Source organism: Anolis sagrei, chromosome 2 (genome assembly GCF_037176765.1).
Source record: "Anolis sagrei isolate rAnoSag1 chromosome 2, rAnoSag1.mat, whole genome shotgun sequence".
Classification (NCBI taxonomy): domain Eukaryota; kingdom Metazoa; phylum Chordata; class Lepidosauria; order Squamata; family Dactyloidae; genus Anolis; species Anolis sagrei.
Genome location: NC_090022.1, coordinates 112,574,715 through 112,594,456, shown reverse-complemented (window position 1 = coordinate 112,594,456; position 19,742 = coordinate 112,574,715). Strand labels below are relative to the sequence as shown.

Below are 19,742 nucleotides of genomic sequence, written 5' to 3'. Positions count from 1 at the left end.
CTTCTTAAGTCCCATTCAACCTCACTCCTCAGGATGTCTGGTTCTAATTCACTCATCACACCATCAAAGCTATCCTCGATATTATTATCTTTCCTATACAGATCTTCTGTATAGTCTCACCACCTTCTCTTGATCTCTTAAGCTTCTGATAGGTACTTGCCATCTTTGTTTTTTTATCATGCCCATTTTCATTCCAATTTTCTGGAAGAGGTCTCTTGTCCTTCCTATTCTGTTGTCTTCTTCCACTTCTATGCCTTACGTGTTTAAAAATAGTTCCTTGTCTCTTCTGGCTAACCTCTGGAATTGTATTTAATTGGGCATATCTCCCCTTATCACTGTTCTTTTTTGCTTTCCTTCTTTCTTGGGCTACTTCCAGTGTCTCAGCAGACATTCATCTTGCCTTCTTGGTTTTCTTTTTCTTTGGGCTATACTTTGTTGCTGCCGCCTGAACAATGTTCATACCACACTGAAATGCTATTTAAGACAGGTGCTTTTTTGGGAACAGGATGGAAAGCTGGATGTCCCATTGATTCGATCTATAATGACTCAATTTGCACTTTCAAATGGGGAGGGTTGTGGGACCTATGCATCGTTTCCTTTTTATTCCTCTTCATTATAGTGCAAATGAAAGTGGCCTACAGTATTTGTGCACCCCAAAATTTATTCCATATCAGTAGTAATCTTTTCATTAAAACACATTTTACTTGCCTTTGTTTTTGACTTCCTTGTTCAGTTCTTAGGGCTTAGCTTGATCTGAAAAATTAACACACAAAGTCAGATTAGGGAGAGGAGAAATAAAAGAAAATTTATTCATAGCTGTTTGGAAAGCCTTTATTAGTTATATGTGTCAGAGCAATAGCAGATTTAAACCACTGTTAGATTAGATGAGATTTTGAATAAAAGACTAAGTGAAAATATGAATATTATTAATGAAAATAGACAAGTCGAGGAAAGATTATACGTAAAATTGACAGGGAAGTAAGTATTTTGTACAAGTCTATGATCAAGGAAGTAGAGGGTTGGTGAATGAGAAAAAAATTTAAGTTATGGTTTATTTTTATATTTATTGTTTTAATTATCATAGAAAAAATAGATCCTCCCAAAACAAAACCCTTCTCAGGGCATTGCAGTTTCATTAGATACATCTTAGCAACTGAGGTGAGAGATAGAACAATTCAAAATATCTTAATCCATCTGTTTTTAATATAAAAAACAGCCACTCTCCCCTCCATATGCATCTGATTGATAAACAGCATCATTATGTGTATCTGAGCTCTATGTACTCATCTTTTCACAGAGATACCAAGCAGAAATCAATGACCTAGAAAATCTGGGTGAGATTGGAAGTGGGACTTGTGGACAGGTATGGAAAATGCGTTTCAAGAAGACAGGACACATCATAGCTGTAAAGGTGAGACAAATCTACTTGGGTGCTGAGGTATAGGTATTTTAGACCAAAAGGAAAATGTTTGCAAGAGACGACAGGATCTTTCAGGGATTGTACTGGTTATCAGGTAAATGTTTGAGGAGGCAGGAGGACTTGATTCTTGTTGCAGCAGCTGAAGGAGAAGGGACAGGAAGGATGGGATAAATTGCTTGCCGTGACTTTAAATTCCTGTATAAGGCATAGTGAGACTCCTTGAACTCTCATGAAGAATTTATGGACTGTGATGCACCTTCTCAGTCTTACCACTTTGCTCACATATGTCACATTCTGTTTGCTTATTCTCAGCAAATGCGTCGTTCTGGTAACAAAGAAGAGAACAAGAGGATCCTAATGGACCTGGATGTAGTGCTGAAGAGCCATGACTGTCCTTACATTGTTCAGTGCTTTGGGACTTTCATCACAAATGTAAATGAATCCAGTGTTAAGATATTCTCCAGTTTGATTTTATATTTAAATGTAATTTGATTGTCTTAAAAGAATTGCCTTTGTTTTGTTTTTCTTTTTTGCTATTTAGACTGATGTTTTTATAGCCATGGAGCTAATGGGGACATGTGCAGAGAAGCTGAAAAAACGCATTCAGGGACCTATCCCTGAGAGGATCTTAGGAAAGATGACTGTGGCGGTGAGTGCTTGAAATCTCTTTTGCAGAATCTCTGATGGGAACAAAGTGTTCCTTAAGAAGTGTGTTCTCTCAGAAAGTCAGAAAGCTATCTACTATATCCTATATTTGCAATATAGAAAATGGCTGGGATCTGGAAACTTCATCTTTGCAACAAGTGCCCACATTATTCAGATTTATTCGGCTTCTAAGCTGCATCATGCAGGTTTTTATTTCACATTTTTCCCCACACATACACCCCAACTGCTGTTAAAGTTCCAAAGTTCATTTGAAATCAAAAATGAAAAAAAATGAATGGAGGATAAAATGTCTGTGTTTAGCTGCCTCCTCTTTCCTCATGTGCTCCTGTGAATCTGAATGTCCACGGCATACTCTCTGACTAATGATTAATACATTAATGGGAACTGTTTAACTGCCCCACCAGATTCCCCACCCCTTCTCCATTGTAGTTGCTTTCCTTCATAAGACAAAAAAACAACAACTCCAAAACAACAACTCCCCCTTGGTTTGTTACAAAGTTGACCCATTCAATTTTTTCCTCACACTCTGTGTGTAAATATATGAACTACAATTGGGAATATTATTTGAACTTTTCCTAGATTTTTAACTGTCATAGTTTACCTGTACCCTGATACCTACCCATATAAGTGCCTTAAATAGTTCCCCTTTAAAGATGTTGCTGTCTTTCAAGTCGACATTTTGCCTTCTTTCCAAGATATGCAAAATTCCGCCACCATTTGTTTACAAATTCTTCACTCCTTTTACCTCGCAGTCCATTAGACAGCTTGGCCATTTTATATTATCTTTTAATTTTTCCCTCCAAATTTCTCTTGAGTAGTTCTCTTTCGCCCTTCCATGATTTCCCTGGAGACTTGATCTGGCCTGTCATTTGAAGGGTCACAAATCAACCCTGGACAACCACTTTGAGAAACTCTGCCCTCAGGGAATCATGGAAATTAGGAGAAATTGTACTGAAGAGACACCTATGATGACCACAGAACCACATTTCATCCATTTTGATTTACAGTAAATTGTTTGGGCTTTGTTTGTCTGTTTGTTTGCAGATTGTGAAAGCACTCTACTATCTGAAAGAGAAGCATGGTGTCATCCATAGAGATGTGAAGCCTTCCAATATCTTGTTGGATGAGAGGGGGCAAATCAAACTGTGTGACTTCGGGATCAGTGGGAGGCTGGTAGATTCAAAAGCCAAAACCCGAAGCGCTGGTTGTGCAGCATATATGGCGGTAAGAATTGGAGGGCCAGTTGGGCAACATCACCAGAAAATCTGTGTGTAATTTCTGACTGGATAAGTTTGTTTGGGCAGTCAACCCCCTTTCCTCCATGTTGCTTGGCCTGGCTTATATATTATTCCAGACCTGCTTACTGTTAACACCTGACATATAGTATGGGCCTAAGACTTTCTCTGGGACTGTTATTCTTTGTACTAAGAAAGATGGCCACTAAAATCCTGAATGTTTGGAAAATATGCTGTATCATGCAGTTACCTATGTTTTCTCAGAACTGTATTTTGGCTTGGATTTAGTAGGTTGAGATGGGAAATGAGTAGCAAAACAATGTTCTTTGAGTTTCTAACAGCATTTTTATTTTTAGCCTGAGAGAATAGATCCCCCTGATCCTTCGAAACCAGACTATGATATCCGTGCAGATGTGTGGAGCCTTGGCATCTCTTTGGTAAGTCAAACTTTTTTTCCAATCTTGAAAGCATAAACCATGATTTTAAGGCAACTTTCTATGTGGCTGGAATGGTGCAAAGAGTGCATTAAAACTTAAAGCAATTTTATTAACCCAACTATGTCTTGTATGTGCATATGTGTATGTATATTATTGTATGTCTTCAGGTCATTTCTGAATTATGGGGAACCTTGGTCATGACATTTTCTTGGATAGATTTGTTCAGAGGGTTTGTCTTTGCCTTCCTTTGAGAATGAAAGAGCGTGACTTGCCTGAGGTCACCCAGTGGGTTTCCATGGCTGAATGAGGATGTGGGCAGATGACTTGTCCATGTTTCTTGCTCAACTGTACCAATTTCTAACACTATTTTTTCCTATCCTCAATTCAGGTTGAGTTGGCTACAGGGCAGTTCCCTTACAAGAACTGCAAAACAGATTTTGAGGTCCTTACCAAGGTTTTGCAGGAAGATCCTCCTCTTCTCCCAAATAATATGGGATTTTCTGTGGATTTCCAGTCATTTGTGAAAGACTGGTGAGTAAAGTGGTACAAATGCCACCTGACTCTCAGCAGGTGACTGCCAAAACTTTCCAATTTGTAATTCCCTGGCAGTGGAATTCCCTCCACTTGTCACTTTGGCTGATGTAAATATGATCTTTATTTCATTTGCAACTTAAAATTTGCCTATTCACTCACTGGGGTAGACCCATATTGGTTGAATATGGCTAGGGATTCACAAACTGTACTCTTATTGTAAAATATGTTGATATGGGATGGATAAGAAATACCTTAATCAATAAATGATGGAGATCTCTGATTTGTTTACTAAATTACTACTTGTGTACTATGACAATGATTCGTTGGGATTTTTGGTTTGAATGTGTGTTTTTTCTTATCAGCCTTACTAAAGATCACAGGAAGAGACCAAAGTACAACAAACTACTTGTGAGTATTTGACATATTGTAAATATTACGTATTTATTTATTTACTATATTTATAGCCTGCCTTTATCGACTCTGAAGGAGACTCAAGGCGGCTTACAGATAGGCAACAAGTCAATGCCTTAACAACTATATAAATTAAAATAAACGTTTAAATTAAAATTAAGATCAAAATTGAAATAACAATAATACAATAATAATAACTTTATTTTTGTATCCCACCTCCATCTCCCCAAAGAGACTCGGGATGGCTTACATGGGGCCAAGCCCAATCAACAGTTAAAATATAGCACATTAAAATGCATACCAACAGTATAACAATATATAAAAACAGACATCAAAACCATCAACCAATAATAAAATTAAATTTCTTCAAATACATTAAAACATTTTAAAAACATTACAATCACTATAAAACCACACTCTTATTTCCTTAGAGTTTGGCAGAATGTTTTACATTTTTCAGAAGTATGCATTCCAACAGCATTTAGCTGCACTTATGTGTGCTGACTATCTTGAAATCTGGCATAAATTAAGAGCTAGCCTTACCTACCTACAGCTCATTTCTGAAAGCAAGGTATCTCTGATTACTTTCATCTCTGTGATCCCCCCTACACTCAGTCTTGTAGTGTGTGTATGCTTGTTCCAGGCTGCCACACTTGCTAATAGTTGTCCCATCACTTTGTAAAAATATGTTTGTATGTATTCGAAATTTATAGTCTGCCCATCAATTCAAAAGACAGCAAGAAAAGCTGACAAGGTATGCATTTTGCAGTTAGGTATTTATCCAACTTGTTTCCCCTCTTCCTTTACAGGAACACAACTTCATCAAGCGTTATGAGACACTGGAAGTGGATGTGGCCTCCTGGTTCAAAGATGTCATGGCGAAGACAGAGTCCCCCCGCACGAGCAGCATCCTCAGCCAACACCACCTGCCCTTCTTCACCAGGTAGCCAAGTAGCAGCGTGGCTGCTGTGCCGAGGAGAGGGAGTTCCTTGGCAGACAGAGAGCTCCTGAGGTGGGGCAAGAGAAAGCACCCCAGCAGGCACCTACCTTCACAAGAGCAACTCTTCAATGGCATTCAATGTCTGTGCTTCACCTGCTCTGTCATCCTTTTCGCCCATTTTGTCTTCTCCTTCAACATTGCCAGGAAGAGTTGGGATGGCTATCTGGTCTTTCTGAAATTCTGGATGTATGCCTTTTACATCTTGGGCACCACTCAGCCTAAGAATAGAAGGCTCTGGGCAAGAAGGCTCTTTCCAGCTTGCGCTTGTATGGATTTGGGGCTGAGCGCCTGCCACCAAGAGTTGCCACCGAATGACACCGTGCTCCCTGCTTGTCTCTCTCCACCACGACTGGAGACTCAAGGACATGTAACAGTGACCCTTGCTCACGCACTATGAACAGACACAAAACACACAAAAGGAGAAAAAAAGAAAAGATTTTTTTACCACTTATTTATTAAGTTTAGACTTCTGGTGCTGTGGGCTGCCTGCTGCACCCGTTCATCAATCCTTGTGTTATTACATGTTTTCTTTCTTTCTTTCGTTTTATTTTTGTTTGTATTTTAGGTTTGTATTTGCTGAGGGGAAATGGGGCTTGGGGTAGAGGAGTCAGCTGCTGCTTTAGTTTCTGAGCTTAGCTGTTGCTGTTGTCTTGGTTACATTTTTTTCCTTAGGACTGTGAGGACAGGAAAGGGAAGGTTTGAAGATTATTCTCACCCAAGAGTAGCTCGGTTAGAGTGATTTTTTTTCCATCTTCAATTCTTTTTGATCTCAGGGGTTCCTTTTCTTCTTTTTTTGAGTGCGAACAAAGTTTTGTCAGTGGTGTTTTATTTACCAAAGTGTGTATTTGGTGCTAGGATAAATGCTTTTCTATTTTCTTGCAGTATTTAAGAAAAAGAAAAGCAAAGCTTAAAGATAATCCTGGCATCAAGAAAGCCATTAAAAAAAGAGATTCAGCACAAATTGTATGTTAAGTGCTGTTTCTTAGGGATTCTAAAAAAAACTAGTTAGTAACAAATTTATATTCTTTGTAAGTCTTGTGGACTTACTGGGCTAGATTCTTGACTGGTAACCTGTGTTTCCAGTTGAAGAATAGTCAGTTTGCTCTTTGGAGATCATTGAATAGAATCTACAATGTCTTTGGATTCACAAAATGTGTAGATTCTCAGAAGTGAGATCCAGAAAAATCCAAAAGGTTTGGAGGATGAAAACAAATGCAGCCTCAATCCTCCTCTGCTTTACAAGTAGAGTTTCTATCCTTTTAGTGATTTCACAAGAAGGAAAGAGAAACAGAACAGAATCCAGTCACCTCCTAATTCAAAGGTGCCTCATGGGCAGGCAAGCATTCCCACATTCATGGCACAGGAACCAAGGTGTTTGGCTCACTGAAGTCATGATCATTCATTGCCACCAGCAACAGAGAGAATGGGAGGTGGCCAAATGCTATGGGAATGGGTCCTGGGTTTTTTGTTGGGTCAGTCTCCCAGTAACAATTTCAGTTTATATGGTAGCGTAGAGACTAGCATGCAACCCTCAAGCACTGCATGTTAACCTGAAGGTGAGATGTATTCCTGCTTTCTCTTGCCTAGGGATGATTTGGGTATGTTTTTCTTCCTATTTATCTAATCCTTTAGTTGATTGCTTTGATTCATGACCCAGGCAAGAAAAAAAACCCCCCAAGATTTGAGGTCATGAGTTGCTTGGCATGTCCTGAAAACGAGTTGCAACTATAGTAATTTATTATCCAAAGATATTTGACTGGTGTCACTCTCTGGAATGGCGTAATCTTCATCTAAAATTTTATCTGTGTTCTGGCCATTTCCAAAATGAGCATTTCTGTTTGCTAGAACGGAGAAGTAAATATTGGATGTGCTCAGTGGTAGAATTAGTGTAAGGAGGAACAGGTTTACAGAGATGACTGAAGGAGCACTTAGGAGTGAGAGTCCAAAATGTCAAATAGACTGATGGAGCAATGGGTTTGGTGGTTGATCTTGTGTGCCTTGCAAGCACGCCTGCAAAGCATATATGACCTTTTGGGGATTTTCAGGATTGGACAGTTGTTGGCAAAGGATGCCAAATACCAAAGAGGTAGTGCTTGTTTAATGAAAGCTGGAAGTCTTCAGATGACCTGGATAATGGTAACAAATAGAAATTATGTTTCTGTACTGGTTTCAGTAGTAATTGTTAACATGGGAACATTTTTTTAGAGTATAGAGAAAGGCCATTATCTTACATACAGGCTTTAAAGGCAAGTTGATCTGTATCAAGAAGGAAATAGCATGTGGCACGTTTTATAAAGAGTGATATCTTGTATTAGAGAGGATAGTGAGAAGTGAGGAACTGGTGGGAAAATGCAGAGGGCTAAGATAGAAGGTTTAGAGTTTGGGTGGACATAAGCAATGTTGAAGTAAGGAGGGGATATTGGTGTGTGGATTTTTTTAATGGGAGGTGAATAGGAGCAGACCAAGTCAGATGTTGCTCCAAGAATGTCTAAAAAGATAGCACTAGGCAGAGAGAGTCTGAGAGATATTTACTTTCGAAGATGAATTCTTTTCAAAGATGTTTCATATACCTTCTCAGTGGATTGTAGTTGGGTTCACTGTAGTGCCTTCCCCAAACCCCTAGGAATTTAAACTATCCAAAAACATTATAGCCCAGTTCAGATGTATATTTCAGGCTTGCTCATTACTAGAGATGGGAAGGCCTGGAAAAAAACAAAACAGAAAAATTGAGGAAAAACTTCCCCCCCCATTTTTCCACCCCCACGCGCAGGCTTTCCCATCTCTACTCAGTACACAGTTTAGAAAGCCAGTACCAAAAGTTGGGTTGTTACATTCCCCTCTGTTTATCACAGCAATCCTGATTAGCTTATACTGCAGTTCCCCTGTTAAGTCAATAGGGAGTCACCTGCAGTATCCAACTCCTGATTTCTGATATAATAATCCACAAAAGATGATGTTTGGAATTGTGGTTGTGTAGGATGGTGAAAAAAGGGCACAGAGAAGAGTGCAGTATCTAAAGCTTTTCCCATGCAATAATGAAAAGAGCATTGCAAATGGCAAAATGACAGCATTTGAAGCCTAAGAAAGGTTGGGACAGATGTAATAAATATATGTATTGAAAGCCATAGTGAAGGGACTAAAAGATTTGATGTGAAATTCAGAGTATATTGGGTGACCCCAGAAAATGACTGGTCTTGTGGAAGTGCATTAGTAGGGTTGTGTTAGAAGTCCCAATCTGATGTTAAGTGGGAAGGCTAGCTTTCCAAGTGACAGAATGTCAATTGTCTGCCATTTTGCTCTGCATTTTACTATCAGGTTGGAGAACTTGTCTTGGAAGGTAGATCAAGTTCAGATGTCTAAAGGGACTATATTGGGTATTATTTTGGTGGGGAAGTGAAACACGGGAATAAGGAGATGTTGGAGAAAGTGAGGAGTAAAGCAGTCTTGAAGATGGAAGGTGGAATTATAGGTCCAAGTTGAAGAAGAGCAAGTGTTAGATAGGAGTGGAACTGGGCTGAGTGTTCAACACTGAACATTGAGATTAAATGCAAAGTGTAAGGAAAGTTAACTAAAGGATAAAGGTAGTGAATAGAAACTTTCTCCTAGGAACCAGTTAAGTAGCCATGTCCTCTTTAATCTTTTGGCTTTCCTGCTTGACTTCGATCTTACTTTGCTCTGTTAAAAGTACTCTAGCAAAGTAAACACACTAGTTGACAGAGAAGTGATGACACATGATATGATAGCGGGCACTGCCACCACTCCAAATTGGTCAAATGATCTTCATAGTAGAGCTTGCTGTGAAACCGACTTTTGTCCTAACAATAAAAGGAGTGGCATGGCTTTTCAGGCACTGAATACTTCAAATATTTATTAGTAGTGACCAGCAGAGGCTCCAGGGGAATTGGATTGTCTTGCCCTTGAGCCCTGCTTCAGTGCAGTCACAGTAGTATCTGTCTACTTGAGTCATTACTGTATATACTTGTGTATAAGTCAAGAAATGTTAGTTTAAAAACTGACCCCAAAAACTGGATTGATTCAGTGTATGTTCTGTATCTTGACTCTTATTTAAAAAAAGGAACCATCTCCTTTTCCAAGTAGAGTGGCAGATGGCAAGAGCTTAGTCCAGTGGTTCTCAACCTGTGGGTCCCCAGATGTTTTTGCCTTCAACTCCCAGAAATCCTAACAGCTGATAAACTGGCCGGGGTCTCTGGGAGTTATAGGCCAAAACACCTGGAGACCCACAGGTTGAGAACCACTGACTTAGTCTGTTCCAGGGGAACCTGAAAGAAGCACCGGATCGCTCCGTCCTCTCTGCCGTGGCACTGAATGTCTGGGTGGGGAAAGGAGCGCTACAAGAGTAGAAGGGCTTGTTGCTTCTAGGTTCTCCTGGGATGAACGAAGCCCTATCCTTTTGTTAACTCTGCTCAGAGAAAGCTTGATTCCCACTTTTTGAGATGAGAATTAATCATGTACCTTAACTTTTATGAAAAACCTCATTCCTGTCTCTGAATAGAGTGATGAAAGGCCTTTAGGAATGCCTGAGCAGGAAAGTGATGGCAGTAGCTGCCATTCCCCAAATTTTCCACATATCAAAATCAAGGACTTTGATCCCAAAACCTGCCTTCAACTTATACATGACATTGACTTTTACATGAATATATAGAGTCCTAATGAGTCATAGAGGATAGTTGGACAATGGCTTTGTAAAGTGCTAGAACAGGATAATAGGATATGTATTAGGAAAAGTATTGTGAGAATTATGCAAGTGCTCCAAGAGTGAATTCTAGATAGGATATATTTCATTTAACCTGAAAAAATATTTTGTTTCAGGCAAAGAACTATAGGAAATAAATGGTTGAAATTATTTATAGTATGTTCCAGTCAGTGATTGAGAATGATATGGCCATTGCTACAGAGGTTGTCAAGTAGGAGGCAAAATATAGAAGTGCTGTCTTGGTTCCCTAACATATATTGGTGTGGGTGCAGTATTCTGTTTGCTTTTACACTTCAACCTCCTAGTTGCAAACTATCTTGAAAGGACTCGCCTCTTGAAAATCCTCTTCCTTTTGACTTCAAGAGAAAGCAAGAATAATCTCTGTTCTTCTTGATGTTTTGGACTTCAATTCCCAGAACCTGTAGTTGCCATGGCCATCGGGCAAAGAGTTGTGAGAAATGTTGTCTCAAACATCTGGAAGATTAAAAGACCCCTTTCTTACTTGGAGATTGGCCAACTTCCAAATATGGAAGACACTCTCTAAACCAGGCTAAAATTTAGCCTGTGTGGGTTGGGTTTGGAAAGGTTTTAAAGGCTTTTTAAACTATTCAAAAACACGGGATATCTTTTCAAGTAAAATTGAAAAAAATGCAGTTTTATTGCATTTTTAGAATTATTTTTTTAAATGTATTAATTTAGAACAAATCTTTGTTAATGTTATTTTTAATCTGGATGGCTAAATGTTTACAATCGCCTGCCTGACATCTGCTCTTAAAGTGTGTGGGGCTATTGGGCTTGGGTGGGGCACATGTGTGCAGCGTGTGGTGCATGCAATTCAAATGGGGGATTTTAAAACAAACAAAACTGTAAAAAAAATCATGCCAAAGGTAAGGCAGAGACTAGCTGGGTAGATGGTTATATTGTAGGCATTAGCATTTCACTATATTCTCTATATATCATATATTATAAATTTGCATGTTAAAGTAAATAGAAATAACTATCTTATATGGAAAGGGACTTTAATTTTGGATTACTTGTAAATCTGGTCACTTGTCTTGATTCAGGATTGCCTGAACACCTTAAGCTTTAGCGGCTGCTTGATTTTGTTTTGTATTTTGTCTTGTTTTTGAAAGCCACCAAACTCTCACTTTGCTGCCTTTTCATTTAAAAGGCCATGGGTTATCCAAAGTTTTGTAGGGGGTTTGAGAGCAGAGCAATGAATGAGCAGCATCAGAATTGACTTTAGTTGCAGCCAACATAAAACTTGTGGCCAATTTGCGTCTGTCTTCTTAAATACCGAATCTTTGCTGGCCTGTCAAACTGGAAATCTACATGATGGAAACTCCTGAGAGCTTTGTTCCACTGAAATCCACCTGGACAACGCTATACTCTTGTGAGCAGTCTGACGGTTTCAGTTCAGCTTTACTTGTTCAACCAACCTCCCTCTTGTTAGTTCCAAGTAATCAAAGCTACTTTTGTGAACATTTATTTATTGCCCATGGGGAACTGTGTGTGTGTGTGTTAATTTATTTTTTAAATGTCCCTTTTCTTCCAGAGAGTGTATTTTTCAGTGATAGTATTTGCCAAGTAGGCTGTTGATCAAAGTGGAGAAGGGAAGGAGAGCAGATGGACCTGGCTGCCCTCGTCAGGCTGCTTTCCAAATAAATCCCAAAAGATGAAGTTTTGCAGGGCTCCATATGTGGGCAGTAGAGATCCTGGGATCTTGTAAATTTGGAATCACCAAGGTTCAGTGGCCTGTCCTTTTATTGCCCAAGGAACCTGGGCAAAGCTAGATTGTAAACAACGGAAAGAAGGGGACAGGGTTGAGCCTTGGATTTGTTTCTGCTCTACTGGCTTTCAAGCCTCACGGAGCCTGTGAAATTACTCATAGTATGAGGAGAAAGATCAAGGTTGGAATTTGGGATAGTCATAATTATGTGGATTGACCAAATTTTGTTTTGAACAAACATGACATTTGCTTTAAACCCTTAAGCTTGTCTTGATTATTTTTGCTTGTCTACTGATTTCTGACTTCTGGTGTACAGCAAACACTGTGTTCAGTAATCAACACAACTTTTAAGGGGGAAAAGACATTATTTTAGTGCAGTTGGTTTTAGATTTTCTTTCAGACACCTGATTTACAAGAGGAGCAATCAGGAATGTGAGAATATTCAACATTATAAAACAGTTGAAGACAGCTGAGAGAATTAAAACATTCATTGGCCAGTAAATCAGCAGGAAGGAGAGATGGTAGACATCCCCTGGTACTTCCCAAGTAGGGAGAGAGCATTATTCCTCTGTTGCAGCCATTGTACTTAGTAGTAAATTTCACCTGGCATCAGTAAGATTCACAGCTTCCAAGAGTAGAACATAGAAATTATGTTAAAGTGGTGTACAGTATAAAACAGGGAGATGCAAGAAACTTCATAGTGACTGTACTTCAGGAGAGTTGGTTCCTATTCTGACAATTCATGATCTGAGAGAGACTACTATTTTGGACACTTCTCAGTCTACAGCAGAGGTTTCCAAGCATTTCATGTTGGTGACTCCCTTTTTAGACGTGCATCATTTTGCAACACAGTTATTCAATTTTACTAGCAAACAGGTTAAACTAATCTTATAAAAAAGATATGGACACACTGTATACATAAATTGTAATAACGAAATGAATGGGGGCACAGTATATCTCATGAAAATCTTTCATTTATGTTTTTTGAAATACATGTTTTGTTGCTTATTTCACATAGTCTCGTTATGTTCGTGTGACACATCTATGCACTGCAGCCGACACAATTTAGAAAGCTCTGGTGTAGAGGAACTGCATTATCTCTCAATCATTTTTGTTATCAAGTCTGAAGGGTAGTCATGTCTTATTATCTTTCATGAAGGTAACCTTTTGAGTGAGTGAAGGCCACCTCTCAGCCCCTTTGACTAAGATCAAGTGAAGATAACCTTTTATAAAAACAAAGCCTACAACTCTGTATACAGGCTGAGTATCTCTTATCTGAAGTACCTGGGACCATAAATATTTTGGAGTTTAGAATATCTTTACTGCACATACTTACATAATGCAACATCTTGGAGAAGGGACCCAAATTCAAACATGAAATTCAGTTACACTTAATACACACCTTATACACATGGCCTGAAGATGATGTATATAATATTTTAATAAGAGCATTAAATAGTTTATGTACACTGAACCAGCAAAAAGTAAAGCTGTTACCATCTTAGCCACCCATGTGATTAATTTTGGATTTTGGAGTATTTGGGTTTTCAGAATTTTGGATAAGGAATACACAACTTATATAGATGTATGCCTTGTATAAGATTTAAAAAACATATTAGGTTCTATTTCCACATTGGAGCTGAAAACCAAACTGTTTTAAAGTTAGCAATGGTATTTATGCCAAAGTGCACGAGTGATTTACTTAAAAAGGTTGTGGAAGCTGGATATGCCTGTTCAAATAACATAATCCCCCTCTTTGCATAGAGCCTATCTTTATGTTGCTTATTGACACAGCAAACCACTCCCTAATGTGGCAGTTCTCCTCACTCTGGCATAATCTTTTGTACAATCTTGTTGTTCTCACCAGCACCTGATGTTTCCAAAAGCATCCATCACAGACATGGAAACAGTCCATGTGGCAGGCATATAAGATACTGTTATAACAGAGTGGAGGCTGTGTCTACACAGAAGTGGCTTATCCTAAGAAAATTTGCACAGTAGTCTCCAAACAAGCAGATCCTCGAGTTTGAGAAGGGGAACATTCCACAGTTTGAATTCAATTGATTTCAAACCCAGACAGTGTATACTATTCTAGATCGTCTGATCACGTTCTCTGTGTGTGATTGGCCACTTGGTAGCTTGAGCTCACAGCTTGTGTAGATGGGAGAAATCTGGAAACATGCAGATATCTTTTCCTTCTGATTTTCAATTGTAATTTCAGTTTTTAAAAGCAATTGGCTAGTAGTACCTCCTTGAATGTATCCAGGTATCTGTGTGAGATGTTCTTTTCTGTGTCCTGTGGGGCTAAGTCCATCCTATAGGTTTAACCCAGCAGCATAGGACAGCTCCTGGCCATCTGTTTCCATTTCTTGTTTGCTAACCATCTCTCACGGTGTGTTTTGTGTCCTGAATCTTATTGTCCATCAATTGGCCTGTGCTAAGATCCCAAATAGGGCTTTTACTTTGCTTGTCATCACCCTCCCTCCCTGCCTGTAGTCCAGGCAGTTTGTCAGAATTAGTTGCCTGCCTCCGAATAGTTAGGTCCGTCTGGTCAATTTCAGTGGATCTTTTGGATTTAAAACACACCAACAGTAGTGTAAACCAAATTACATTCATCATTACTTTTGAAAGGTTTTTTTTACTCTGTTTGTAAAAACCCTCATAGAAGCTTAAAAATAAATTTTTCTTTCCCTAAATGTCTGTGCCTTTCCATTTTCCAAGTTAATTTACATATCTAGAGCCGTCTTCTCCTTTCTTCACTCTAACCAAAAATAGTGAACCAGCTTGCCTTGGGGATAGACAGAAAAGATATGGTGGAAAATCTCACCGAAAGTAGCTCATTTTTGATAAGATGGGAAATGCTGGGTTACTTAACAAATGGGCAGCATCTTAACTAAAGGGTTTTTTTCTGTTTTTATTTATGAAAAAGCAAGTTATCACTAAATAGTAGTGATGATGATGAACCATTTGAAGGATCAATATTGAACCTTTGCAAACAAAAAAGTGAAAAAGGAAGAGTATGATGAACTTCAGAAAGGTATAGAATTACCTGCTACTCCCTATTGGTTTTGAACCCATGGTAACTGTTTCTCTGTTTCCTCTGCATTTACGTTTCGAGTCTTCAGCTTATTTATTTATTTATTTATTTACTTTGCTTCTATACCGCTGTTCTCAGCCCGAAGGCGACTCACAGCGGTTCACAAGACACAGAACACAGAACACAGCAGAATTCAAACACCAATATAAAACAGTTAATAGCCTAATCTAATACACAATTAATACACAATTACTAAGATAACCATTCACTAGCATTACGTCACTAAAACATGATCCAGATTTGTCATCCATTGTTCCATTCCTATGTCATTACCAGTCTAGCATTGATTAATAACCAGGTCTTTACTTTTTTGCGGAAGACCATTAGAGATGGTGCTAATCTAATCTCTGTGGGAAGGGCGTTCCACAGCCGGGGAGCCACCACCGAGAAGGCCCTGTCTCTCGTCCCTGCCAGCCGTGCTTGTGAAGCTGGCGGGATCGAGAGCAGGGCCTCCCCGGAAGATCTCAAAGTCCTGGTGGGTTCGTAGGCCGAGATGCGGTCTGAAAGGTAGCTTGGGCCGGAACCGTTTAGGGCTTTAAAGGTCAACAACAGCACTTTGAATTGAGCCCGGTAGCAAGTCGGCAACCAGTGGAGTTGGCGCAACAGGGGAGTTGTATGCTCCCTGCGTCCCGCTCCTGTTAGTATCATGGCTGCCGAACGTTGGACTAGTTGAAGCTTCTGAGCTGTCTTCAAAGGCAACCCCACGTAGAGAGCGTTGCAGTAATCTAGGCGGGATGTAACCAGAGCGTGGACTACTGTGGCCAAGTCAGACTTCCCAAGGTACGTGCGCAGCTGGCGCACAAGTTTTAACTGTGCAAATGCTCCCCTGGTCACCGCCGAGACCTGGGGTTCCAGGCTCAGCGATGAATCCAGGATCACACCCAAGCTGCGAACCTGTGTCTTCAGGGGGAGTGCGACCCCATCCAGCACAGGCTGTAACCCTATGCCCTGTTTGGCCTTGCGACTAACCAGGAGTGCCTCTGTCTTGTCTGGATTCAATTTCAATTTGTTCGCCCTCATCCAGACCGTTACAGCGGCCAGGCACCGGTTCAGGACCTCGACAGCCTCCTTAGTAGCAAGTGGAAAGGAGTGACAGAGTTGGACATCATCTGCGTACAGATGGCACAGTACCCCGAAACTCCGGATGATCTCTCCCAGCGGCTTCATGTAGATGTTAAACAACATGGGAGACAGAATTGAGCCCTGTGGAACCCCAAACGGTTGTGGGGTTGAACAGGTGTCTCCTAATAACACCTTCTGAGAACGGCCCTCTAGGAATGACTGGAGCCACTGTAGGACACTGCCCCCGAGTCCCATCCCCGCGAGGCGCTCCAGAAGGATACCGTGGTCGACGGTATCAAAGGCCGCTGAGAGGTCCAGCAGCACCAACAGGGGCACACTCCCCCTGTCGAGCTCCCAGCGCAGATCATCCACTAAGGCGACCAAGGCCGTCTCGGTACCATGTCCCAGTCTGAAACCAGACTGTGCCGAATCCAGATAATCCGTGTCTACCAAGAATACCTGGAGTTGTGAGGCCACCACGTGTTCCAGGACTTTGCCCAAAAAGGGGAGATTGGACACTGGCCGAAAGTTTTCAAATTTAGTGGGGTCCAGTGATGGTTTTTTCAACAGCGGTTTTATTATAGCTTGTTTTAAGCTCACCGGAATCTTGCCTTCCCGAAGGGAGGCATTCACCACCTCAACCCACTCAGCCAATCCCCCTCTGGCCTCCTTTAGAAGCCAGGATGGGCAGGGGTCTAGGATGGACCCCTGTGGGCCTCATTCCTCCAAGTATCTTATCCACATCCTCGGGTTTCACCAATTGAAAATACGCCATCAAAATAGGACAAGCAGGTGCTCGTGTTACATCCTCAGAGACTGCTTTTAACGTGGTATCCAGACCAGAGCGGATCAAAGCGACTTTGTCTGCAAAGAACTGAGCAAAAGCTTCACAGCGAGAGGTCGAGTTGTCAGGGTTCCCACCTTGAGTGGAGGGATTTAAAAGGCCTCTGACAATTCGAAACAACTCAGCCGGACGGTTCTTTGCAGACGCAATAGTGGCCGCGAAGAAAGCTTTCTTCGTGGCCTTTATTGCCGCGGCATATGCCCTTGAAAAGGACACAAACCGTGTTCGATTTGGCTCGTTCAGATCCGAACGCCACATGCTCTCTAGTTCCCTCTTCCTTCGCTTCAGCGCTGCCAGCTCCTCGGTGAACCAAGGAGCTGGTTTAGCTCGGCTACTTGAGAGGGGACGTTCCGGAGCTATCGTGTCAATTGCCCTAGTCATCTCCCCATTCCAGAGAGCGACCAGGGCATCGACAGGATCACCTACCGAGGCGGTGGGAAACTCCCCAAGAGCCATCAGGAATCCATCCGGATCCATAAGCCTCCTGGGGCAGACCAGCTTAATGGGTCCTCCACCTCTGCAGAGGTTAGGGGGTGCAGTGAGCCTAAAACTGACCAGGAAGTGGTCGGTCCATGGCAACGGAGAGATGGTTAACTCCTCAATACCACCACCTTCCTCCCATCCCTGGCAGAAAACCAAGTCCAATGTGTGTCCCGCACTGTGGGTGGGGCCATATACTTGTTGGGACAGCCCCATGGTTGCCATGGCAGACATGAAGTCCTGAGCCGCTCCTGAAAGGGCTGCCTCGGCATGGACATTGAAGTCCCCCAGCACAATGAGCTGCTGAGACTCCAATGCCAGGCTCGAGACCACCCCCGCTAGCTCAGGCAGGGAGACTGTGGTGCAGCGAGGTGGACGGTACACCAACAGAATCCCTATTCTGTCCCGGTCACCCACCCTCAGGTGGACGCATTCAAAATTTGTTGACTGCGGGATGGGGCCCCTGGTCAGAGGGATTGAATCTCTATAGACCACTGCAACTCCGCCTCCCCGCCCTCCGGATCTCGGCTGGTGCTGCACGGAAAAACCTGGCGGGCAGAGCTGGGTTAAATTCACACCTCCAGCCTCGTCCAGCCAGGTCTCCGTGATGCACGCCACATCTGCCCGCTCATCCAGCTTGTGTCCCAAACACTTCAAAGAACAATATATGAAGCAACCTTAAGAAACCCTACATTCTGTGAAATTACCCTTTCATTTGCAAGGAAACAATATGACCAAGGGTTGCTATATGAAATCTCCACACTTAGGCTTCAGCTTTGAATAAGCTTTGAATATTGCCAGCTCGCTGCATATCACATCCACGTAGAAAACATGGTCAGGATTTCTTTGACATCTTGCTCATAAGCAACACACGGGAGCAAGATGTCCCATTCAGGTGCCAACTGGATCCTGACGTCTTTCAGTGTCCCTACTCAAATCTTGCATATCTGCTGTGTGTACATGCATGCGTGTGTGTGTGTGCATGCATTGAGTCAAGTTAAATGATATGCTGCCTTCTGTATCCAGGTCCCTCCCATCCCCATTTTTGAATTACACTGGGAAAGTAGCTGGTGTTCTTGCAGCAGAGGATCAGGTGTCAAGATGACACAGTTCTTTCCCTTGTGCCAGCAGCTGCAAAGCAGCAGTGTCCTTGAACAGGGGCTTACTTTAAATGGCCTGTTCAGTGACTGCATCTGTTGGATGCCTTGTAAGCCTAGAGCAGATGTGCAACAGATCTTACTGTTCACTTATGTGTCAGGATCTTATACTTTGGTGACATTTTCCTATATCAGGTTTCATTTGTCCGGTTCACCACTTTACTGGTTAGGTGTTTGTTTTCCGCTTCACCATTATCTGTTGTAGTGCCAGTAGGTACCATTATTTCTTGGAAAGAGCTGTGTGGACAAGTACCTTTAGCCTATCCTTATAGCCATCCCTTTACCATAGAGCAGTGGTTCGCAACCTGTGGGTCCCCAGATGTTTTGGCCTTCAAGTTCCAGAAATCCCAACAGCTGGTAAACTGATTGGGATTTCTGGGAGTTGTAGGCCAAAACACCTGGGGACCCACAGGTTGAGAACCACTGCCATAGAGGGAAGCTTTGAATTCATATTGGGATCTAGTAAATATGGTGGTCTTATATGAATTAGACCAAAAGGATCAGGAACCTATCAGGAGGACCCAGTTTGTGGTGTTGGCTGTAGTCTTGACATGAGGTGTAAGCTGAATGCAGTCTTTTAGTACAGCCTATCCCAGTTAGGAAACACATCAAGTCTTAATACACCATGATCTGTACACGAGTCAAGAGTGTGATGTAGCAATTTTAAAAGCCATTGAGATTCTAGGCTGTATCAATAGGAGTGTCTAGATCAGGTATGGGCAAACCCAGGCCCGGGGGCCAGGTGCAGCCCCTTGGGCCCTTTTCTCAAACCCTCCTCTCTCACACCATCCAATCCTTCCTTCTCTCCTTCTTCCTTCCCACCCTCTTTCTCCTGCTCTTCCACCCATTCGTCCTTCCTTCCCTTCCTTCCCTTTTGTCTTTCCTTCCTTCTCTCTTTCCTCCCCTCTCCCTCTTTCTCCCTGCATTCCCTTCCATCCTTTTTCCTTCTTTCTCTC

General features: G+C 41.6%; 1 protein-coding gene across 2 annotated transcripts in view; it reads left to right on the top strand.

The window, feature by feature from the left end:
* The window catches only part of MAP2K7 (mitogen-activated protein kinase kinase 7), a 37,475-nt gene extending 22,633 nt beyond the window's left edge, over nucleotides 1-14,842 (top strand). For both annotated transcript variants that reach the window (XM_060764902.2, XM_060764901.2), the window contains 8 exons: nucleotides 1,298-1,411; nucleotides 1,733-1,852; nucleotides 1,962-2,069; nucleotides 3,131-3,310; nucleotides 3,678-3,758; nucleotides 4,147-4,289; nucleotides 4,655-4,700; nucleotides 5,513-14,842. In XM_060764902.2, the coding sequence (XP_060620885.1) occupies nucleotides 1,298-1,411; nucleotides 1,733-1,852; nucleotides 1,962-2,069; nucleotides 3,131-3,310; nucleotides 3,678-3,758; nucleotides 4,147-4,289; nucleotides 4,655-4,700; nucleotides 5,513-5,650 (930 nt within the window). In that variant the 3' untranslated portion in view covers nucleotides 5,651-14,842. The remainder of the gene's footprint in view (nucleotides 1-1,297; nucleotides 1,412-1,732; nucleotides 1,853-1,961; nucleotides 2,070-3,130; nucleotides 3,311-3,677; nucleotides 3,759-4,146; nucleotides 4,290-4,654; nucleotides 4,701-5,512) is intronic.
* Nucleotides 14,843-19,742: the final 4,900 nt, after the last annotated feature.